Source organism: Elephas maximus, chromosome 7 (genome assembly GCF_024166365.1).
Source record: "Elephas maximus indicus isolate mEleMax1 chromosome 7, mEleMax1 primary haplotype, whole genome shotgun sequence".
Classification (NCBI taxonomy): domain Eukaryota; kingdom Metazoa; phylum Chordata; class Mammalia; order Proboscidea; family Elephantidae; genus Elephas; species Elephas maximus.
The window spans coordinates 128,910,692-128,931,918 of record NC_064825.1 but is presented as its reverse complement, the minus strand read 5'-3'; the positions used below and the strand labels follow the sequence as shown (position 1 = coordinate 128,931,918).

Here is a 21,227-nt window from a genome sequence, read left to right as displayed (position 1 = left end):
TAGCGCCTTCCCCAGACTCACCCTAGCTGACCACTGACACTTCACTCTCTTGCTGTACACCTCCCCCCAGTGCCTTCATCTTAAATTCCAAGCCCCCGATGAAGCAAGTTTTATGGAAGGGACCTTCCCAGGGGCCACCCTCAGAAACACCCTGGCCTCCTTAGGGAATGACATGTTCACACCAGCACCATCCTTTCTGCCCTGCCCTTCAGAACCTCATCCTCCCCTCTCCCTATAGCAGCTGCTGCCCTGGGTGGGGAGTTATGGAAGACTCCTGGAATGCTTCAGAAAACCCTGCCATGAACCACTTAGAACTCTCTGGAAGAAGAGCGGAAGAAAACATGGAAGGGGTATTAAAATTGGGGGAAAGTCCTAGGAAGGTTTATCATGGCAAGAAAGTGGGAAAGAACCCACTTCCCCAGGTCCCCCCTTGTGTCCAGGCCAGGCCCTCCTGGCAGGGCTGCGTGTGCGTGCTTGGGGCAGCTGGCAGCAAGCTGCCCTCCTCTTCCGGAGTCCCAGGCGGGTCCGCTTCTTCGCTCTGTTATTACCGCTGGCAGGTTGTCTGTGCCCCTGGCCAAAGGGACACAAGTCATTCCAGTTCTCCGGGTCTCCTTCAGCAACTCGTCCGCTGCGTGGGGCAGGGGGCGGCGCCTGGGCCTGTTACCTGGAGTCCCGGGAGACGTGGAGGAGGCAGGGAGGGGGGCCACAGGAGCCAGCTGGACTGGCTGGCCAGGTGGTGAGGACAGCGTGCCTTGCTGACAGAGATCATTGCTTTAGAAGACTGGGACTGTGGGGAGGAGGTTAGGGTATGTGTGGGGGCGGGGATGGGAGTTCACCCAGGGCAACCGTAAGTGTGGAACATCCTGACCCATCCAGATCCCCCAAGATTCCTCCATGTACTCCCCCTTTCTCTAGGGTTGGGATCTCTCAAGGCCGCTGTGGCTGCGACTTGAACAGGAGCAAACACACCTGGGGTTCCTGTGAGGAGCTAGGTCCCAACACTTGCTCCTGGGATCTCCTTCCCTACAAAGACTTCGGCTTTTTCCCTGCAGGTGGGCTTCGGGTTCCCCCAACTCTTCTCTTCCCTCCACATGTTTCCTGGGAAGGAAGGCTGTGTGGTGCCCTAGAGGGGACTGTGTGAGGACCTTGTGGTGCCCTAGAGAGGACCGTGTGAGGACCTGGCTGCCCCTGAACCTCCTTAGCTTTGACTCTTGTCATCTGCAGAAGGACAGTAACAGGACCAGCCTCTCGGGGTTGTTGGAAGACTCAGTGAGATTCCAGGCACTGTATGTGAGACAGATGGTAGGTGGGTGCTCACCCCGGCCAGTATTTCCTCCTCCTCCCCCCTTTCTCAACTCTGTTGACCTGGGTGACATTGGGGAGCTTAGGAAATCTCTCCTCAAGGGTGTAGTTCCTGGTAATCGAGTCCCTGCGCCCCAGGGTAGCCTGTCCTGCTTGCTGTCTGTCCCACCGGCAAGCACACCCGCACCTTCCCCTATGCGGACTGGGCTACAGTAGTGTCCCCATCAGACCTGCTGGAGAACAGGGTCAGGGCTTGCTCAGCTGGGTGTCCCCAGGGCCTCTGCACAGCTCTGGGCGCAGTGAGCGAATGAGGGAAAGGCTGAGTGAATGAGATGCTCTTGTTTCCTGATCATTGAGAATTCAAGAGAAAAGGGCCCAAGGCTTAGAGTCCACAGCCCACAGGTCAGAGCCTGGCTCACTAGCTGCGTGACCCTGAGCAAGATGTTTCCTCTCCCTGAGCCTCAAATTCTTTGTCTAAAAATAGGAACAATAATAGCTACCTCTTAGAGTTGTTGTGGGGATTAGAGATGCCATCAGAAAGAAGCCACCAGGCTGCCACTGCCGGGCTCATAGTAGGAACTCAATAAATGGGAGCGGTGATGAGCTGCTATTATGCGGCTGTTTATGGATTTGCTTAAAGCACAACGTCAGCTCCAAGGTCTACTGCAGAGTGGCCTGCAGCATGTGGGTGGCCTAGAAGCCTCTTGGTGTGGTGTCACACCTGAGAATGCCGGGGTCCCTCGGTGTGTGATACGAGGTGGGCGTTGTCACCCAGCACTCAGCAAGGAGCAGCAGCCCACAGACCGGGTCTGAGGACAGGTAAGAGTGTAGTGGGCTCCCTGCCCTTCACATCTCTGAGAATTTTTTTTTTTTTAATTGTGGCAAATATATATGTAACAAAACATTTAGCATTTCAACATTCTTCACATGTACAGTTTCAGTGACATGAACTGTGTCATCACGTGTAACCATCACCATTATCTGTTTCTGTGTTTTCCCATCATCCTTAACAGAAGCTCAGAGCATGTTTTAATACCTGCTTTATGGTTTATTCTACTTAGAAAGATTGATCAGGGCAGGAGTGTTCTCACCCATTTTATAGACAGGAAAAACGAGGACCATAGGGAATTATCCACATGACACCAAGCTATCGAGTTACAACGCAGAAGATCACATCCGCCTGGAGTGCCCTTGCTGAGGCCCTGAATCGCCACACGGGACCCAACCTTCCCTTCAGTGTTGGCCCCACAGTGGCTAAGTACTGAGAAAACTCGGGGCGGGGGGGTTGGCCAGAGGGAGAATTGGGATTAGTTGACTGATTGGATATAGGAACTAAATAGCTGGGAGATGTTAGCCTGGGGGACTGGGAGACAGACTGAAAAATTGGGAAGGGAGCCAACTGAGGACAAAGGAAGGCAGATCAATTTTGAACTTGTTGAGTCTGTGAAGAGGGTACGATACCCCACGCCTGTGGCTGCCATCCGCTGAGAGAGTGGACTTGTCCTGGGCGGCCCCACAGGACAAAAGCCAGCGGCAGTGAGAAGGAGCTGCTTCCCACAACACTGTTCACCACCCAGGCTCTGAGTCGGGAAAAGCCTCCCAACTAGTCTCACTCTGGTGTTTTCTTTTTCACCCCATTCTCTTCACTAGCGTTTTCACCCGGGCTTGTGCCTTCTTGGGGAAGACATGGTTGCTGCACTTTGGCCCGACCATAGAGAATTTCTTAGTTGGAAAGGGCCTTGAAGATTGTTTTGTACAGCCTCTGTCCCGAGATTGAATCGCATCACAAATCCCTAACAAATGGTTCCCCAGCCTCTGTTTCTGGCCCTCCGGTGAGAGTGGGGATCACTTTTTCCTGAGCAGTCCATGCCGTGGCCTCAAGGAGCCCTCTGCTCCCTTAGATGGGTCTGCTCCCCAAATTCTCATCTCTCGGCCCTGGTTCTGCTCCCCAGAGCCACCTGAAGTAAGCCTGCTCTCTGTTCCTCCAGCAGGCAGCCATGTCCTGCCTCCCCTCCTCACAGCACCCTCCTCAGTGCCTTTAACCCTCACTCTAACCTTTGGTTGGCTCTGCTGCTGCAGTTTGTCCATGAATTTCTTCAGGTGCTTTACCTAGCTGGGGGCCTGGAGATGTAAAGTCTTTACAACAGAAAGGGACTTTAGAACTCAAGAAACCACCCCATTTTATAGATGAGGAGACTGAGAGATTAAGTGGCTTGCCGAAGGTCACAAAGGTAGCAAGAGGTGGGGCTGGGCCTCAGTCCCCAGACTCCAGCCTCTGCTCTTCCCTGCCACCCACCTGGCCTGGCAAGCACCAAGCAGAGCGGAGGGAGGGACCTGGCGCTTGTCTCCAGGCTTCTGTGACTGCCTAAGATCCCGGTAAGCTTTTTTACTTTTGCAGCCACACCTCCTTGTTGACGTGTTGAACTTCAAGTCAACTAAAACCCCTAAATTGTTTTATAATCTTATTTCCTTCTAACTGTAAAAACGTAATACATGCTCATTGTAAGAAAAACTAAAAATGTGTACAAATACAGAGTATGACTCTTAATAGCACTTACTGTTAAAGATTTTCTCACCCCACGCTTGCTTGCTTTTTTTAAGTATAAAAACAGGACTTTAGCTTTATCCTAGGAGTCCCTGGGTGGTGCAGAGGGTTAAGTGCTCAGCTACTACGAACTGAAAGGCTGGCAGTTTGAACCCACCCAGAGACACCTCAGAATAAAGGCCTGGTGATCTACTTCTGAAAAATCGGCCATTGAAAACCCTAGGGTGCACAGTTCTACTCCAGCACACATGGGGTCCTCATGAACCCTTGATAAGGCCATCTTGCTAAGCCCCACCCAGCCTCCTGTCTCAGAATCTTGTTTTGTTAAATCAGTTCTCCTTGTTGGCATTCAGCAGGGCTCAAACAAATGCATGTGGCCTGAGGAATGAAGGAAACAAGCAGTGTGGATCCAGCCCAGGAGACCCTCTGCCCCACCCCGCTGGCCACACTCCTTCTCCGGGTCTTTGGTCCCACTCTCCGCCAACCTGGAACACTCTCTACCCTCAGCCCTCCTCTCTGCACTGTTCCCCAGTTCTTCCGGCCCGCTTTGGCCACGAAGCCTTCCCCCACTCTTTCAGATGCAAAAAGCTCCTTTTTTTGGTTCTTGCATTTGTAGCCTGGCCACGCCCCATGCCCTTGGTTAAGTATTGACTTGCTTATCTCTCCTCTTTTCTGGTGTGGGCCTTACTTCCCAGTCAGCTGAGAGCCTTTCCTCCTTTTCTAGTTTCTCCCGTTTTGCCCAGTCTGGAGAACATTTGGGCCCCCAAAACGTGACTGTCTGGCCAACCTCCTTCTGAGGGCTCGAGAGAGTGCTGTGGCCCCCCGGAGCTCTTCTGAGGAGTGGGAGAGAGCAGAGGCAGGTGGAGCCCAGGGACCCCAGCCCCCACCTGCCCCTGGTTTCTCGGGAGCTGTCACATCTCCTCCTGAAGTTTACAGAGCTGTTAATCATCTGAGCTGCCAACAATGGGCTCTGCTTATCTTGGGACAGGTAGAAATGGGATTTGGTCAGCCCTTCAAATTGGGAGGCTTTTCAAGATAAGAAAGAGCCTCCAGGCCTGGCTATTTAAAGAGACAAAAGGAGAGTTAAAGGAGCCTAGGTGGTGCAAGTACTTTGGGATGCGCTGCTAACCTAAGAACCCACTTGGCAGCTCAGCAGAAGAAAGGTCTGGCGCCCTGTGGGGGCATTCTACTCTCTAACACGTGGGGTCGACATGAGTCGGGGGCCAATGCAGCGGCAGCTAAAAACAAGGCCTTCCCACTCCTGTGAGCTTCTCCCAGGGAGCCTTAGAGAAGGTCAGGTCCCTGTTTCCATTCTCACAGCACCAGGACACCAAGCCTCCTGGAACATAGACCTGATGGTCCTCCTCTTCTTCCCTCTTGCTGTGGTCCATCTGGCAATGTGATTGATGGAAGAACATTGAACTGGGACCCAGGTCCAGGGCTCAGGTCCAGCTCTCCTTCAGAGCGATCCTGGGTAACCGATGGGGAGGACCAGGCAGTCTCACTAGTCTTCTAGTTTGAAGAGACACTGGCTACCCCCTGAGCTTCCGAGCCAGGCAGCCAGGTGGCTGTACCCGTGCCACTGCCTGTTCACCGTGGGGCTCTGGGCATTTCCTAGCTTCTCTGCAGGATGGGGTCATAGCCCCTACCTCAGAGGGCAGGGCGGTGAGGAGTAGTGAGCCGACTTGACCCGGAAGTTACCAGGGTGTGACCTTTGTGCCTGTTACTTGGAACAGACTGCCATTCCCCTGTGGTCCAACCCCAGTAGAGTGCTGGGAAGAGTGGCTGCCGAGACCGGAACCCGACAGACCACCAAGAGATCCGGGGCACTGGGGCACAGGGGAGGCTGTCAGTGGGTCGGTGGGGGAGATTTAGGCAGCTGAAAAGCCGCACTGCCTGAGCCGATGGCGCTGGACCCAGGGCCCAAGGGCCTCCCGGGAGACCTGGGCCATGGCTCTTAGACTTGACTTGAGGGCCACAGGTAACTGTGAAGGGATACAGCTTTGACGAGAATAGATCACTTGTTTCACTTAATTTCTCTGCAGGGGGCAAAAAGAGGCCTATACGACAAGCAGGAAAGGAGAGTTCTCTGATTTTAATAGTTGGGGGAAAAATTATAAAACAGACAGCACAGAGGCCATAGCTCCCTCATATTGGCAATGAACCCTGGGACACAGAAATGTAAACAAAAACCGAGCTTCCAGAGAATGTTCTTTTATACTACATAACTTTCAGAATACAGCAGTGCCCCAAACACTCACAAAAAATACTCTAAAATAAGAGTTCAGGAACCGTCTATACACATTCCAGAAGGTGACAAACACAGACACCCAGGAAGTCCAGAGAAGGCACCTTCCTCCCAGGTCACCCGGGGGGCTAAGCTGCTCTTTCGGGGCAGGGGACAGGACATCAAGGCCAGGTCTGCGCAGGGTTTGGTTTTAAGGCGCTACCCGCCTGCTGTGCTCCGTCATCGTCTGTGGAGTGCACCTCTTGCTCTCCGCAGGCTGGCACCCATCCCTGCCACTTCTTCCTTGGATCCACACGAAACAGGGACAGGTCCTGCACTCATGCCCCACCCCCTGGACCAGGGATACTTGGGACAAGCAGCAGACTGTGACTATCTTTTCATCTCTGCCCCTCAGACAGGGCCAACCAGCCAGGAACAGCGCTCTCCTGAGGCACTCAAAACCCCAGAAAAGAGGCTGACATAAAGTCAGTTACCCACCTAATATACTCCTTCCTCTGCTGGTTTCTGGTATACTTGGTTGTCACTCTGTCCCAATTTTTTGCTGCTGTCCTAGGTTTCTGACTCCACCAGGAAGCAAGCAGGTCTTCTGACTTCTCGGTACTCATGCAGTAGACTCTGGGTGTCAGACTCATCATCCCACCTGTCACCTCGAAACTACAGCCAGACGAACCCCCCATGTCTGGGAATGGTGAGTTACTTTACAGATGGAGGCAAGGAGGGGCTAGGTAACCTAGGGCAGCCTGGAAAGAATACAGGAGGGAAGGGCAAAAGTGGGTGTGCTCTCAGGGCAGAGGGGCAGGAGGGCAGAGAGGGTGCCTGTCCTCCAGGCAGGAGCTGGAGGCAGTAATATAGTGGGTTAAATCTATCAGGAGTTACAAAGACTGGGCAGTGGGCCAGGCACCCACCCCCAGAGCTAAGGCACAGAGGGGTCTGAAATGTCCAGGATAAATAGAACCACGTGGGGACAGAGAAGAGCCAGCTCCATCCCGCTCTTAAAAACAGCCGCCACTGGCGCCAAAAATATATTAATATCTGTACATTTGTCATCTTTAAAAAAAGGAAAAAATATTTCCTTGGCACCTTGTGGTTGATTTCTTAAAAGTGAGGTGATATGTGGAAAGGCGTCCTGTGTACACACACACGCGCACACGCACACACACACGCACACACCCACGCACACACATGCAGCTGTGCGGACAGGTATGCATCTCCCTGTAGGGAGGGCAGAGCCTCCCCATAGCCCTGAGCATGAGAAACACTGACGGGCTGTCGCCAGCGCCACCCCCCCCATCCCCACGGCTGTTTGAGCAGGGTGCTCCTGATGAGCACCTCCACTCTGTGGCCCATGGGGGACCAGAAGTTTGGCCCTGGCCTCCAAAGGCGAGGGCGGCAGGACTGCCCTCATCAGCTCCTGGGGAGGAAGTCCTGCCACCCAGGGAACAATGCCTTCTCAGTAGGCTTGCTGCTTCTGGTTGAAGGCAGCCTTGGCCTCATCCCGCCCCCTCTGCCCTAAGACAAAACTAGAAAAGTGAGCAGAGGTCAGCTCAGAGGGCTGACGTGAGCACATGTGCCTGGGGGCAGGCTGACGCTCGGGGGATCTGGTCCTGATTGCCATTTCCTAGCAAGAGGCCACAGGAGGGTGGACAGGCCAGGCAGCAGGATGGCGGGCCGGGCCTCTCGGGCCTCTCACAGGTGGTGGTCGCTTTGCAGCAGGGAGGTGACAGTGTTCTGCAGGGCCACAGCCACCTTCTTGGAGGTCTTACGCAGCAGCGGGCTGTCGGGGTGGTGCTCCTTCAGGTGCAGGACGTGGCCCTCCTGGCTCTCGGATGTGCAGCCACACTCCTCACACACGTACAGCTTGGCCCGGCGCTCCTTATAGGCATATTTCTGCTGCACGCCGTGGATCTTCTTGAGGTGAGACTCCAGAGAGCAGCGCTGGGTGAAGGCCTTGTCACACAGGCTACACTTGTAGGGGCGCACGCCTGTGGGAAGCAGAGTGGCCAGGCATCAGGGAGGGTGCTACAGCACCACCTCCTCAAACCTGTCCCCCTCAGAGCCTGTTGGCAGCTCCCTGGACCCAGAGGACGGGACCCTTGACTCTAAGGGAAAGAGATGGATGGAGGGCCTTTCCAACAAGTTTCCTAGGGGACCCTCTAACTGATGAACTGAGGAGACATTTGCCATGAGCTCCAGGAGGCCCTCCCAGGCTACCCATTCCCCAGGAGAGCTGGCGTGGCCAGAATATCGTCTGCCTGGCCTCAGCCGTGGGGACCCCTCTTACCAGTGTGGGTGCGGACATGTCTCTTGAGGTCGAAGGTGTCATTGAAGCCCTTCCCGCAGTACGTGCAGAGGTGCCTCTTGACATCATTGTGACATTTCATGTGGCGATTCAGCATCCGCTGGTAGGTGAAGGCCTTCTGGCAGATATGGCAGGTAAAGAGGTCTCCACTGGGACTGTCCCCCAGGGTCACCTATGGGCAAGGAAGGTGTTTGTGACAGATACCCAGAAGTTCAAGCTGCAGGTCCATGGATTTGGTGGACACAGGCACTAGCTTCCAGCCTCCTGAGGAGAACAGGGCTCCCCCCAGAGGCCACAGCTCTGTGTGTTTGCTCACATGGGTGGGCTCAGGGCAGGAAGGAACCTTTGGGTCACAAAGTCCAGCCCCTTATCACAGTCCCCAGCCCCTTCCCAGGCTGCCAGGTAGCCTCATCTTCACCACCTCCTGAGAAGAGAGCCTAACCACCTGCACAGCCTGCTCCAGCTCAGGCAGCTCCAGCGGTTAGCAGGTTCACCCCTAACCTGAGCCCAAATCTGCCTCTTGGGAGTTCTGCTCATTCTTTGTCCTCCAAGATGCTGCCCCAGGCTGAGGCCACCACTGTGGCTGGAGGCCTCTCATGTAGCCCAGCTCCCTGCTTCCACTCAAGCCAAACTGACGTGGCCGGTTTCAGTCCCTTTGGCACCCAGATGGCCCTCTTGCCTATAGGACCTTTTCATTTTTTTCTAATTATGAAAGATTTCAAATATATGCAAAAGTAGAGAAACTCTGTCATAAGCCCCTTGCCTTGTCACCCGGCCAAGACCACTTCTCCTCCACCTCTGTGCCTCCCTCCTCGCCCGGGATTGCTGTGAAGCCCATCCTGGGCACCTGTCCGCCTCTGAACACCTGTGCTTTAGGGAAGCTGCAGCACCCCTCCAGGTGCACTGGTCTGCACAGGTGACGAGGGTCTCCACCTCTCCTTGTGAACATTCGGGAGGGTGCCCGTGCTTGTGGGCAGCCCTGTCGCTGGCAGCTCCTGCCGAGCCCCCCGGGCACTTAGCGCCCCCTTCACTGCTACCCCCTCCTCTTCCTGTACTCCTGGAGCTAGCCTTTCGGCACCTGGGGAAATTCCCCTTGTTGCGAGCCTGTCCAGACCTCTGGGTCAGGACTCAGTCCTCTGGCACAGCTGCTGTCCCGTCCCCTCTGTTCTCTGGCTAGGGCTCACAGGGGCTCAGGAATGGGAGGGAGGGTCCGTGGGGCACCAGGGCTCTGTGACCCAGGAGAGTCCAGTGCGAGTTTCCAGGCCAGCCACACCTCTCGGTCATTCCCTCCAGTTATAATGCCCACTTGGCCTCCACAGATGAGAGGAAGGAACAGCGTTCCACTGCCCATTTTCCAGGCTTTTGGCCTGCAGACAGGACTAGGAGAGCCCTTCCACTGATGGCTGCTGGCAGATGCTTCAAGACCTGGAGCTTCCAGAAAGGCAGGCCTGGCCAGCGACGGCCCTGCTGTTTGCGCTCTCCTCGAAAGCAAGGGCCCACCTTTCCAGCCCCAGCCTAGCTGTAGGGAAGGCTGACATAAGGTGCTGGGAAGGCAGACCTGGGTGAGGGCTGGTCACAGGCACAGGCTGTGGGGAACATTGACAACTGTGTCCAACTCCAGACCTCATTCTCAACGTGGCACAGACAGCAGCACTGGGCAGGGCTCCCATTTCACCCTTCTCCTAGGACTTCTATATAAAGAAGTGGCCATCTCCTGGGGCTTCCCTGGCCTCTTCTAGCCAGAAATGAAATAAACCTCCTTCCCCCCAGACAGGGACTCCAGGGTTAATTTCTTGTGAGGCCTGTTGCTTCTCCCCAGGGACCAGCATGCTCACATAGGCCCACGCCTCCTCTTCCCACCCACACTGGGAGGGGTCCTTAGCTGCGACCCATCCCTTCCAAGGACTCGCCTGTGCCATGACTCATTAGCCGGACACAGGTCTGACGGATGGCCTTGTCCTCAGGGGGAGAGGGAGGGCCATTACCTTCATCTTGGTGCGCAGGAAGCCATGGTCTCTGCCCTGGGCATCTGCTAGGCGGCCCATATCTTCCGAGGGTAGCTGGGCCACCACACAGGGTGCAGGGGCCACTCTGTAGCTGGGGTCCCGAAGGCTCATATCCAAAGCCAGGGGACAAGAGGGGAGTTCGGCCACTGATGGCTCTGGCTCCTGGTAGGGCTGCAGTGGGTAGAAGCCCAGGCTGACTGGGGAGAGAAGAGTAGCCAGGTGAGGGGCTTGTTCGCGAGAAAAGAGTGAGCTGGCCGGGATCCCAGAGCCTCCATCCCTCCCCTTCCAGGCATGAGGCAGAGCAGGGCTGCCCCCAACCCACTGTACTGTGCCTCCCTCCCGCCCCATTAAGGTAATTACAGGTGATGCCAGCCAAGCGCCACAGCCCACAGGCCTGCCTGCTGAGTAATTTGTGTCTTAGCGGAACTGGAAGGACAGAAGCTGCCCTGCCAATTATCCGCCCGAGCCGTCTGCTGCCCCACCTGGGCCAGTCCCTCTGGATTCCAGGTTCATGCTCAGCAAGGGCAGAGGGCAGCCCAGGAGGCATTGGGCCCTGGGACAGCGCTTTGAGACTCAGCCTCGCCCAGGTGGGTCCCAGGTGGTCCTCTCCTCCAGGCAGACTTAGCTGCTGGCCTTGGTGGGGGGACCTCAGGTGGTCCTTGCCCCTTCCTTCTCTGGGCTGGTGCTTCCTGCCTGGCAGCCCCACCAGGGCTCCTGGTTCTTACTCCAGCTCTGCAGGCGGGCAGGCCAGGTGGGGTGGGACAGGGAGGAGGTCAGGGAGCAGCAGGTGGATGCGGCGGCGTAACAGTCTCCCAGGCGGCCTGCCCAGCAGTTACACAACCCGCCCCCACAGCAGGGACCGCTTGCTGAGCAAAGGGAGGCTGGGCACCCTCCGGCAGCGGCGGCACCGATACCTGGTAACCCTTTGACGTGGCCGCTCCCGTGCTGACACCTCACACTGAACGGGGCTGAGAGACATAGCCCCAGTCCTGACTAGAGAGAAACAGGAAGACGGGTTCTCTCGAGTGACACAGGAGACAAGTAGGAAAGCCCACCAGGCCAGGCCAAGGATCAAATGTGTCAATTTAGCCAGTATTTTCCTCCCCACGCCTGAACTCTGCACATAGGAAAGAGGCTGGGAGGCTTCGGGGAGAGGGACACAGGAGGTGGGTGGAGGATTCCAGAACCAGGCCCCCTGCACCCTGCCCCTCCCCAGCTGGTGACACGAGGGAGGGGCCGAGGACCCAGGACGGGCCACACAGTAGGGCAGGCTAGAGGCCAGGGACAAGGCGGAAGGCGAGAGGCAGGTAATCACGGAGGAAAGGTGAGCGGGAGAACACCAAAGTTTCAGGAGAGGCCCCGGCTCTCCTCGCCCCCTCAGAACACAACAAAGTTCTGACAGGAGAAGAATGCGCCTGCCTGCCGCCCAGAACCCGTTCTGCTGGCCCTGGCGTCCGTCTGTCCGGGGGACTTTAATGAGCCACCTCATTCTGGGCGTTGATTCACCAGTGCCTGGCCTGGCCTCGGACGCTATGGGAATCTGAGCATGTGTTATAAGAGCTGTTTGTCTGTCTGTCTGCATATGACTGGGGTGGGGGGCCTGGTGCTGGCAACTGCTGATGTCTCTGCACCAGCTACTGCAGATGCCGGCTAAGAACTCAAAGCTAAATGAAGTGTCTGTTTCTCTGTCTAGGGAGCGACATATGGATCCTTGGTCTCTCTGGCTCTCAGTGTCGGGGTCCTGCTGTCCCACTGTGAGCATGGAGCAGCAGAGGGGGCAGGTGATAGCAGGTAAGGGTTGTTGTGTGCCGTCGAATAGGGTTACAACTCATAGCAACCTGTAGGACAGAGTAGAACTGCCGCACAGGGTTTCCAAGGCTGGAATCTTTACAGGGGCAGGCTGCCACTGCTTTCTCTTGAGGAGTGGCTGGGGGGTTCAAACCGCTGACCTTTCACTTAGCAGCCAAGAGCTTAACCGCTGCACCTCCAGTGCTCCTTAGGTGAGAGTTAGCGGGTTCACAATGCGTTGTCACTCTGGGCCCCCTTGCTCCACTGGAGGGAAGGCTCATGTTGGGGTGCTAAGGATCCAAACCAGCTTGGGAGGACCCCTGTTTCCGGTGCCTGCCTCTCCCATTCACACAGTCCTGGTGGTAGCACCGAGGAACTGGGGACGAGTAAGCCACCTCTACCCTGGGTGAGGGACAGGTGAGGCTGGACGGCAGCTACCTGGTGGCCAGGGTGGGGATGTTTGTCTCCTGCCACCCCTGCCAAACCTGTCTTCCAGCCAGCCCCATGAGTGTGTCCTGCTGCCACCGCACGCACAAGGAGTGCTCACGGTGTGCCGCTCCTGTCACGGAGTGTCACTGAGTGGCAGGCAGCAAGAAGCAGAACTGGTTGGGCCCCTGCTTATATTGCTCCGTCCCTAATTAGATGTTTCCGGCAAGGCTGTGGCCACTGGGGCTACTCATCACCCACCCACAGCTCTGGAGTGTGGCAAGGCCAAACCAGCAGGCCGCCTCCCTGCTCCCTCAGGGGGCTCATGAGCCCCCTCCTGTCACCCAACCTGCCTCCACCTGGACAATATGGAAGGCATGGCCAGAGCAGAAAAACATCCCATGTGTCCATGGCAGCCCCCCATCAATGGCCTGCCCTGCCATCCCCTCAACAAGTCGCCTTTTTGGAGTGAAAGCTGCTGGCCTGAATTGTGGACAGAGGGCCAGGTCCTGCCCCATCCAAGGCCTCGAGACAGGGCTGGGCAGGAGGCTGGAGCCCAGCTCCCCTGGAACAGCAGGTGAAGCAGATGTGAGGGTGCCCAGCCTCCACCACCCCCGTCCCCCCATGGGGGGTGGTGTTAACTCGGTTCTGAATGTGAGGTGGGAACCAGGAAGGTTTTAGGCAGACTTTAGTAGTAAGGGCAGGGTCCCCTGGGCCCCTTTTCTCCCATCACACAGGTCAGCTAGCAGTCGCCACAAGGAGGCCAGCTCTGGTAGGTGGGCAGAGGTGGGCAGCCCTGGAAACACAATGGGCCTGTCCCTCGGCCTTTTGTTTCCATCCTGCAAACTGCCAAACGTTTTCTTCTGGGGCAGTATCTTTTCCCCCTTTCCCAGCAGCTTTTCATTCCGTGTCTGTATGAAGGTGAAACCAGGTGCCTCAGCCCTCACCCAGCATGGACAGCCCTGAACAGCGGGAACCAGGCTTCCTTTGACTTCTTCCCCCCAGCAGAGGGCTGGACACACCGGAGGGCTCCAAGCAGACCCCACACACCATCCATGCAAATGGTCAACGATTGAGGGGGCTCTTGACTTCAACATGTCCCTAGCTTTGCTCTCATCCTCACCTGCTCTTTCTGGGACAGACTGCCTGGCAGGCTTCTGCTTTGGGACACACCAAGGAACAATCAGCTCGGCAGCTTGAGTGACAGCCCCCACACGGGACAGGTAGGAGGCCATCTAGACCCCTGCCTGGACCCAGGGTGCTCATCTGCTCTCACCCACCGCCTCACTATCTGGTCACCCAGCCCAGCTCCCTGGAGAGCAGAGCTGGATCTCCTTCCTGACCAAGCCTCTCCCAGGAGTGATGAGAATCTGAGGCCGAATCTCTCCCTGCCCTCCCCACGCGCTTGCACTGGGACTCTGGGGTGGAAGCCGACTCTCTAAGGCTCAGCCTGGAGAGTTGCCCACGTTCCCATACTATCCTGTGGATGAGCAAGCTCAGCCTTGTTATTTGAAGGCTCAGCCTGCGCCCCTCCTCAGAGCTTGTACCCGGGCTGATGAACTATAACTCTGGGGCTTGGGAGTGGGGTGCTAGGGGCCTGAGCAAGGCCCCTCCCCATCAGCCCAAGAGGTGGAATTTACCCCCTGGGTACAGGTGCCTGGGTTCATCCTCAAGAAATCACCACTGCTCCCTGTCACTCCACAGTCAATATTGACACAGCAAAGGAGAAAAGAGCACAGAGGGGAAGGGCCTGGGCGCAGGGCTCTGGCCCCTTAAGGACCATCCCTCCCTTAGTTGTCCCAGGGCCACAGGAGCTCTCGGCCACCTCTTGCCTGCCTTCAGCCTCATATGCCCACTTTCAGGCTTTTCCCTCAGCTTTGGGAGGAGAGTGAGGCTGAGGAGGAAGACTATGCTCTGGGAGAGGGAACCTCTAGAATTTGGCTCCAGCCTCAGGAAGCTGGCTCGACTGTTACGCTGGGCCCTGGAGCCAGAGCTGCCAGACTGGGGCCTAGCGTTCCAGTCAGTAAACCTCCTTCCAGGCCTCTCTGTGATGCTCTGAGGGTCCCAGAGGGTCCTGGTAGAAAGGTTAGAACAAACACTCCCAGGTTCCCAGTGCCTCTGCCAGTGGGAACAGGTCAGCACTTACTGGTCACATCGTGCTGTGCATCTGTGAAGTGGGGTGAAGGAAACGTGCTGGGCAGCCCCTGGGGTCATGGTTGGCTGGTGATGGAATGGCCCAGGCAGGGGACAGGCCACCACAAAACACACACCCCACTCTCCAGCCATCCAAGGCACTCAAGCGTAGGCGGAGAACATTCCCTTTCTCATTTCCAAAAACTATGGGAAAATGCTTCGTGGACATGTGGCTTTCAGAAGTAAAATTAGGTACTTTAACCTCTACCCTCTGCTTGACCCCACATGCACTCCATCACCACAGAACGATGAAGGAGAAGATGGGGCAGATTCTCACTGGCACCCCGAGTTTAAACCCCAACACCCAGCCTGGCAATCCTGCAGAGAGAGCCCTGCTCACCCAGCGCAGCAGCAGCACCAGGGGGCCAGACCCCCAAAGCCTCCCAGTACCCGATGGGTGGCCCCAGGGCACAGAGTCCCCTGCCACTCCCAATACCAGCCAACAGAACACAAGGAAGTCAATGCTTTGAACAGACGGAATTTCTTTGTCCTTTGTAAAAGTCAACACATGATCTATTACTGATTGAGATGTGAAATAAACTAAAAATAACAGCATGCTGAGTCTCCATCAAGGCAGCTCACCTTTCACACAGTCCAAGTTCAGGTTATCAGATCCCAAGGAGCAGCTAGGCAGCAAGTCAAGCCCAGGTGAGGGAGGAGGTGGGCAAGAGAAGTGGGCTCAGTACGGCGGGTACTGCACAGTCCTCTAGGGTTCACCAAGCAAGAAACTACCAAGTCCTGGGCCCATACCCTAGTCCACCTCGTGTGACTTTCCTTTCTGCCTCAGTTTCCCCACCAGGGCCATCAGGGACTTCTGGCACATTCCCTTGTTTGAAGGAGGATGTAGAAGAGGGGCCCAGGGGTTTGTGATAAGATTAAGCTGTGAACCAGCTTCCCCACCAGCATACCCGTCATTTTGTAGTGTGGGGTCAGACCACAGAGACTCACCACTACACCCCTGTCTCCAACTGCTTACTCAGGGGAAACTGAGGCAAGAGCCCTTGCAGGGCCCCTCATCACCCTCAAGTCACACTTTCCTGCAAGACCTGGGGCGGTGCCAGGGAGCCTGGTAGATCAAGGGTCAAAGTCGGTTGGTTAATTACCACCTCTCCCCCCTGGGAGGCGCTGGCCGAGGTTCAGCGCATCCCCCCGCCCACTCCCAGTCCCGGGGAGGGGGAGTTAGGAAGGAAACGGGGCTTTCTCCGGAGGAGAGGACAGTATTCTCAGGGCTTCCAGAGGACGATGCCCTTGGAGGAGGAAACAACTCGGGTTACTTATTCATAGTTGACTCGGACGCTGTCGCGGCGTCTCGAAAACACGCCGCATGCACTGCTTCCCCCAGGCTGGCCCCCTGGCTGGGGGGGTGGGCTCCCTAAAACCACTTTCCCTCAATTGGGTCCTCGGCGGGGCTGAAGGAAGAGCGACCCAAACAGAGGTGAGACTCGACCCCACCTTTGTCTGGAAAGCGGGCTGGGGGCACCCGGCGCCTTCCCTGCGAATCCCCCGGACGGCCGGCCGGTGCCCCAGGTAAACTCGGGGAACCTTGCTCCGGCGCGACCTTCAGCAGGTCTACCCGGCTCTCCTGGCCACCAGTACTGTGGGGGAGGGGGCCAGAGCCCTGAAAAGCGGCTGAAAGTCCGACATTTCTCTTCCAAGTAGCACAAACCCCGGCCGAAACTCCAGCTCGCTCCCTGCCCCCCAAGTGGCATCGCTCCAGTGCCCTCCGCCCGCCTCATCAAAGTCCCGGGTCTCTGGATTTACGACGCAGGAGCGGAGGGTCGTCTGAGCGGTGACACACCCCGCTGCCTCCCCTGCGCTGCGGCTCAGAGGGAGGGGGCCCCGCGCGGGCACTCGACCCCCGGCCTGTCGCCGACCCCCAGCCTGCCTCCGGCCCCGGGCCCCCGCCTCCGCCCTGGGAACCGCTCGCGTCCCCGCCTGGCCCCCTGCCCCTCCCCCGCGGCGCCACCTTCCGCCCTCCCCTCCCCCGCCGTCTGGGGTCGCCCGCACCGCCGGCTAACGGGGCCCGGGCGCCTCGCCATTCAATCCCGCGCCCGCAGACGAATCCGCACCCTGCACCCACCGCCCCTCGGGTCCCCGGGCCGCGGGCGGGGGCTCTGGCTTTGGCGGCGCCTACCTGGCACGTAGATCTCGCCGCGCTCCTCGTCGGGGAGCTCGCTCCAGTTCCTCTTGCACGTGGAGACGCACGGCTTCTTCACCAGGAACGCGCGGGGCATCTTCGAACCCTGCTTGCCGGCACCGTCCGCTTCTGTAACGGGAGCCGGAGCCGTCCCACCTCTCCTGGGCTGGCCGCAGGCGGGGGACAATCAGGAGAGCAGTCGCCAAAGCGTCCCCACGTTCCGCGGAAACACTGCCCGGGAGGTCGCGCGCCCGCTTCCAACTCTGCGGTGGTGTCGTTGTCCTCTCTCTCAGCGAGGTCCTCTGCAGCCAGGTGCACCGGGCGGCGGGAAGCGGCAGGTAAGCGTCCCCGGCTCCACTGGCGTCCCCCGCGGCCGCTCGGGAAGTCTTGAAGTGCGATCCGGCCGGACGGGTTCACGCTTTATTGGCTCGCGGCGGTGTGTGTTGGTGGCTGGGGCGGGAGGGGGGGTGAGCTGAACTAATTAGCTTGGAGTGGCCCGGGGAGCGACGGCGCATGCGTTGGGAAATAACGGTGACAACCCACCTATTTGTTACCTGTCGAACCGGTTTCCATCCCCTTCCAGTGAGGTGGCCTCGCGGCCTGGGCGGGGCGGGGGCGGGCGCAGGGCACCCAGCACCCGGCCTCCACCCGCCCTTCCGCCCCCCCCAGCCGGGCGTGCAGGCGTTGGCAAACGGGAGTTTCGGGAGGAGCGGGGAGGAAGGGCCGGGAGGGAGGGGGCAACGTTATTTGCACCGGCGCTCGCACGCTCCGCGGTGATGAAATGAAACTCGCCCGACCGGGCCCGGCAGGCCTGGCGCGCCCGGGGCGCCGGGGGAGGCGCGAAGCCGCCGGGCGGGACAGGCGGCCGGCCCACACTTGTTGAACCGGGCCTGGGCCCCAGCGTCCCCGGAGCCCAAAGGCCTGGCTGAGCCGTTCGTGGATCAGCCTAGAGGGATCTGCTGGGCGCAGTCTCCGTGAGGAAAGCCGGTGGGCGGCGAGGCGGGGACGCCCGCGGCACGAACACCAAGCGGTGAACGCCCGCAGGAGCCCAGGGCTGATCGCCGAGCGAGAGTGAAGGGCTTAGAGGAGGAAGGGGCGGCTAACTGCGCTGAGTCTACCGAGATCCAAAAGACCCTCCAGCGCCTTAGCCATTAGTGCTTACCACCCCACACAAGCCTTCATCCTTGTTTCAAATGGCCGGATATCAGGTGCAGCAAGGCGGGAAGGGAATCCGGCACACGGAAGCCAAGGATTCCTGATTGGGTCAGGCTCAGCCTCCTTTGCCCCCTGCAGCTACCCAGCTGACCAGCAGCTTCTTCTATCCCACCCTTAGCTGAGGTTCAGCCCATTTGTCATGCTCTGCCCAGTCCCCCAGGCCCAGTTGGAGGGATGCTCACACACACACACACACACACACACACAGAAGCCCAGGAGCACTTTGTGGCCCCTAGACACTTTACTGGGATACATTGGCCATTGCTGGACTTCTTTTACTAGCAGACCTGCTAAGGGCAAGATGGGACCTTCTTTCTCTTTTTAGCCTCCTCCCATATAAAATAAAATGACATCCTAGAGTCCCTAGCAAACACACAGCTTTCTCACATATGAAATGTTTGCTGAACAGATTGAGAGGAAACGGTTCTGATAAATGAATTCACATCGTTCTAAGTCAAGAGTATTTGTAGTGAAAAGAGGAATTATCTGCCAATGGTGAACTTTCAGGCTTCTGTTGGAAGATGGTATATTTTCAAGAGGGAGGAAGTTTCCAGAAGCCCTTCACATCCCCCTTCAGGACTTTGTGGAGCGCCCCTTGGTGGGTGGGAAGAGCATAGACTTCCAGGGCAGATGGGCCTCTGAGTACCCATCCTCCACTCCCTTCCTATGCAGCCTGTTTCCTTGTCTGTCACCCCCAAATCATGTCACCTACCTCCTGGGGTCACCGTAAGGGTGATATGATCACCTGACCAAAAAAAGAAGAAGAAAACTCATTGCCATGGAGTTGATTCTGACTCACGGCAACTGCTGGTATTACAGAGCAGAACTGCTCCATAGGGTTTTCTTCGCTGTAATCATCAGGCACTCCTTGGCAACCATATGGGGCAGTTCTACTCTGTCCTATAGGGTTGTTATGAGTCAGAAGCAACTCACTGGCAACAAGTTTTTAAAGCAGTTTGCCAGGCCTTTCTTCTGTGGCACCGCTGGCTAAGTTCAAACTGAAAACTTTTAGTAGCAGCTGAGCACAAACCACTTGCACCGCCGAGGCACACCTTTGATCTCCTGACAGGGGACATTAATTGCCGCTTCTCCTTCCCTGCCCAGGGCTCTGCCTTCATGCAGCCCACACTACCCTGTCAACCCTCTTTGTTTACCCTGGATCCTATTATTCAACTGGCATTAAGTGAGCACCTACCATCTACTTATCCTTTGAGTTAAATCCTGGAAAAACAAAATTGACTAACTGTCTAGGAGAAGGGTGACCTTAGTTCATTCATTCAACAAGTATTTAGTGAGCACTTTCTTTGTGCCAGACCCTGACTCAGGCCAGCACACAGCAGGTACTCAGTGGATATTATAAGGGAGTCTTCCCCGGGGGGCTCTGTATATAGGGGGCAGCTTTCTTGTTTCGAGGGGCCGGGTGGATAAGTAAAATGGGTGAAGCCAGCCAGTCCTCAAAGGAAGTTACAGAATATATGGGGTGAGGCACCGTGGACCGAAATCGTTGTTGGTGTCATTCACGGCTGTATTTCCAGCCTCTGCAGCTGTGCCTGGCACACAGTGGATTATCAATCGTTATTGGCTGAATGAATGAACATCCCATTTTTCTTGACTTATGTAATCCATTCAGACTTTTGTTTTCCAACTTTTTATAGAGACAGAGATAGAAAGCAAATTTCTTTATCATAAGAAAAACAGTAGTGCAAGTTCAGTGATAAAAATCTACTGACACCGGCTGTCAGGGAGACACTAGAGCCTGGAGCGTGGTGGGGACTGTGCCTAGTTAAAGGGGCAGTCATAACTCAGCTCCAGCCAATCTTATCACTGAGGTGAGGATACGGAAGCCTGAAGAGGCCACATCTTTCCATTTCCCGAGAGAAGCCAGAAATCCACGTTTGTATGGGAAACCTACCAATTTTTAAGTATTGGGTCTGATTTTTTAGAAACATGGGATGGGTCAGACAAAACACATTTGGGGCTGAGATTTGACCCCAGGCTGCCAGTGGGTGGTTTGTGGTTTATGGACAGCTCTGGAGCCTGACAATACCTGTGACCTCAGGCAAACACCAGGGACCTCCTGCTCCACTCACCACTGTTTACCCAACACTCAGCACAGTGCTGGTTAGAGGGCAATTACTCATTCATTTCTTAGTTCATGCAACAAATATTTATCGAGCACCTACTATATGCTACACACTGGGGATTCTGGGATGCAGGTCACAGAGAAATAAGGCAATGATTAGTGTGATGTGGCATGTTTAAGTAGCGTGATATGATAGCAACGGGTGGGAGGTGCTTAGATTCAAGCCAGCTGTGCAGAGAGCAGGGACGAGCTTGACCAGAAAAAGGAATAGCTGGTCTAAAGGCGGAAGAGCAGGAGTGAGCCTAGTGTGTACGTGATGAGCTGAAAGGCTGGATCATGAGGCTGAGGGGAAGGGAAAATGTAGGAAATGAGGTTGGAGAGCCAAGTTGGCTACGTCATGTGAGGCTTCACATAGTGGGAAGATGTGGGGCCTGGAAGCCATGGGATCTGCTGTGGGGAGGATGATGAGTGTGTGTGTGCAGGGGATTGGAGGCCAGTGAGAGTGGCAGTAGGGCGACCAGTGAGAAGGCTACTGTAATGGTTCCAGCAGAAGGTGATGTGGCCTGGGCTAAGGTGGAAGCACCAAGAGGGCCAATTCTGGTATGTCCTGAAGGAAGGACCACCTCTCTTGTCAGTATAGCGAAGGAAACAGGAGCTCAGCATGAGACGGATGGAGGGTTGGGGCTTGAACAATGGGTAGGTGGAGGGGCCAGTTACCAAGATGGAGAAGATGGGGGCTGGGCAGGCTGGGAGTGGGGAGTCAGGGCTCTGGTTTGGACAAGTTAAGATTGAAAGGCCCATTAGACGTCCAGGAGGCACAGTCCTGTGGGCAACTGGAAATCAAGGCTGAAGCTTAGGAGCAAAAGGAGGCTGAGGTAGAAATTTGAGATTTGCCAGAAGTTAGATGGTCTCCTAGAGCATTGTTTTTCACCAATGCTTCTTCCTTCAATACCATCGGTTCTTGGTCATATGCTACCACCTAAAA

At 56.5% G+C, this 21,227-nt stretch overlaps 2 protein-coding genes across 2 annotated transcripts; one reads left to right on the top strand and one right to left on the bottom strand.

The window, feature by feature from the left end:
- Nucleotides 1–5,932: 5,932 nt before the first annotated feature.
- OVOL1 (ovo like transcriptional repressor 1) lies at nucleotides 5,933–17,350 on the bottom strand. The gene is made up of 4 exons (XM_049892515.1): nucleotides 16,942–17,350; nucleotides 10,380–10,597; nucleotides 8,377–8,566; nucleotides 5,933–8,077 (listed from the first exon to the last, which is right to left on the bottom strand). The coding sequence occupies exons 1-4, from the start codon at nucleotides 17,039–17,041 to the stop codon at nucleotides 7,782–7,784; spliced, it is 804 nt and encodes a 267-aa protein (XP_049748472.1). The 5' UTR covers nucleotides 17,042–17,350; the 3' UTR covers nucleotides 5,933–7,781.
- Nucleotides 7,937–15,379, top strand: LOC126081068 (uncharacterized). The gene is made up of 5 exons (XM_049892516.1): nucleotides 7,937–8,009; nucleotides 10,753–10,987; nucleotides 12,094–12,191; nucleotides 13,756–13,837; nucleotides 15,052–15,379. Exons 2-5 carry the CDS (start codon nucleotides 10,766–10,768, stop codon nucleotides 15,328–15,330), a joined length of 681 nt encoding a protein of 226 aa, XP_049748473.1. The 5' UTR covers nucleotides 7,937–8,009; nucleotides 10,753–10,765; the 3' UTR covers nucleotides 15,331–15,379.
- Nucleotides 17,351–21,227: the final 3,877 nt, after the last annotated feature.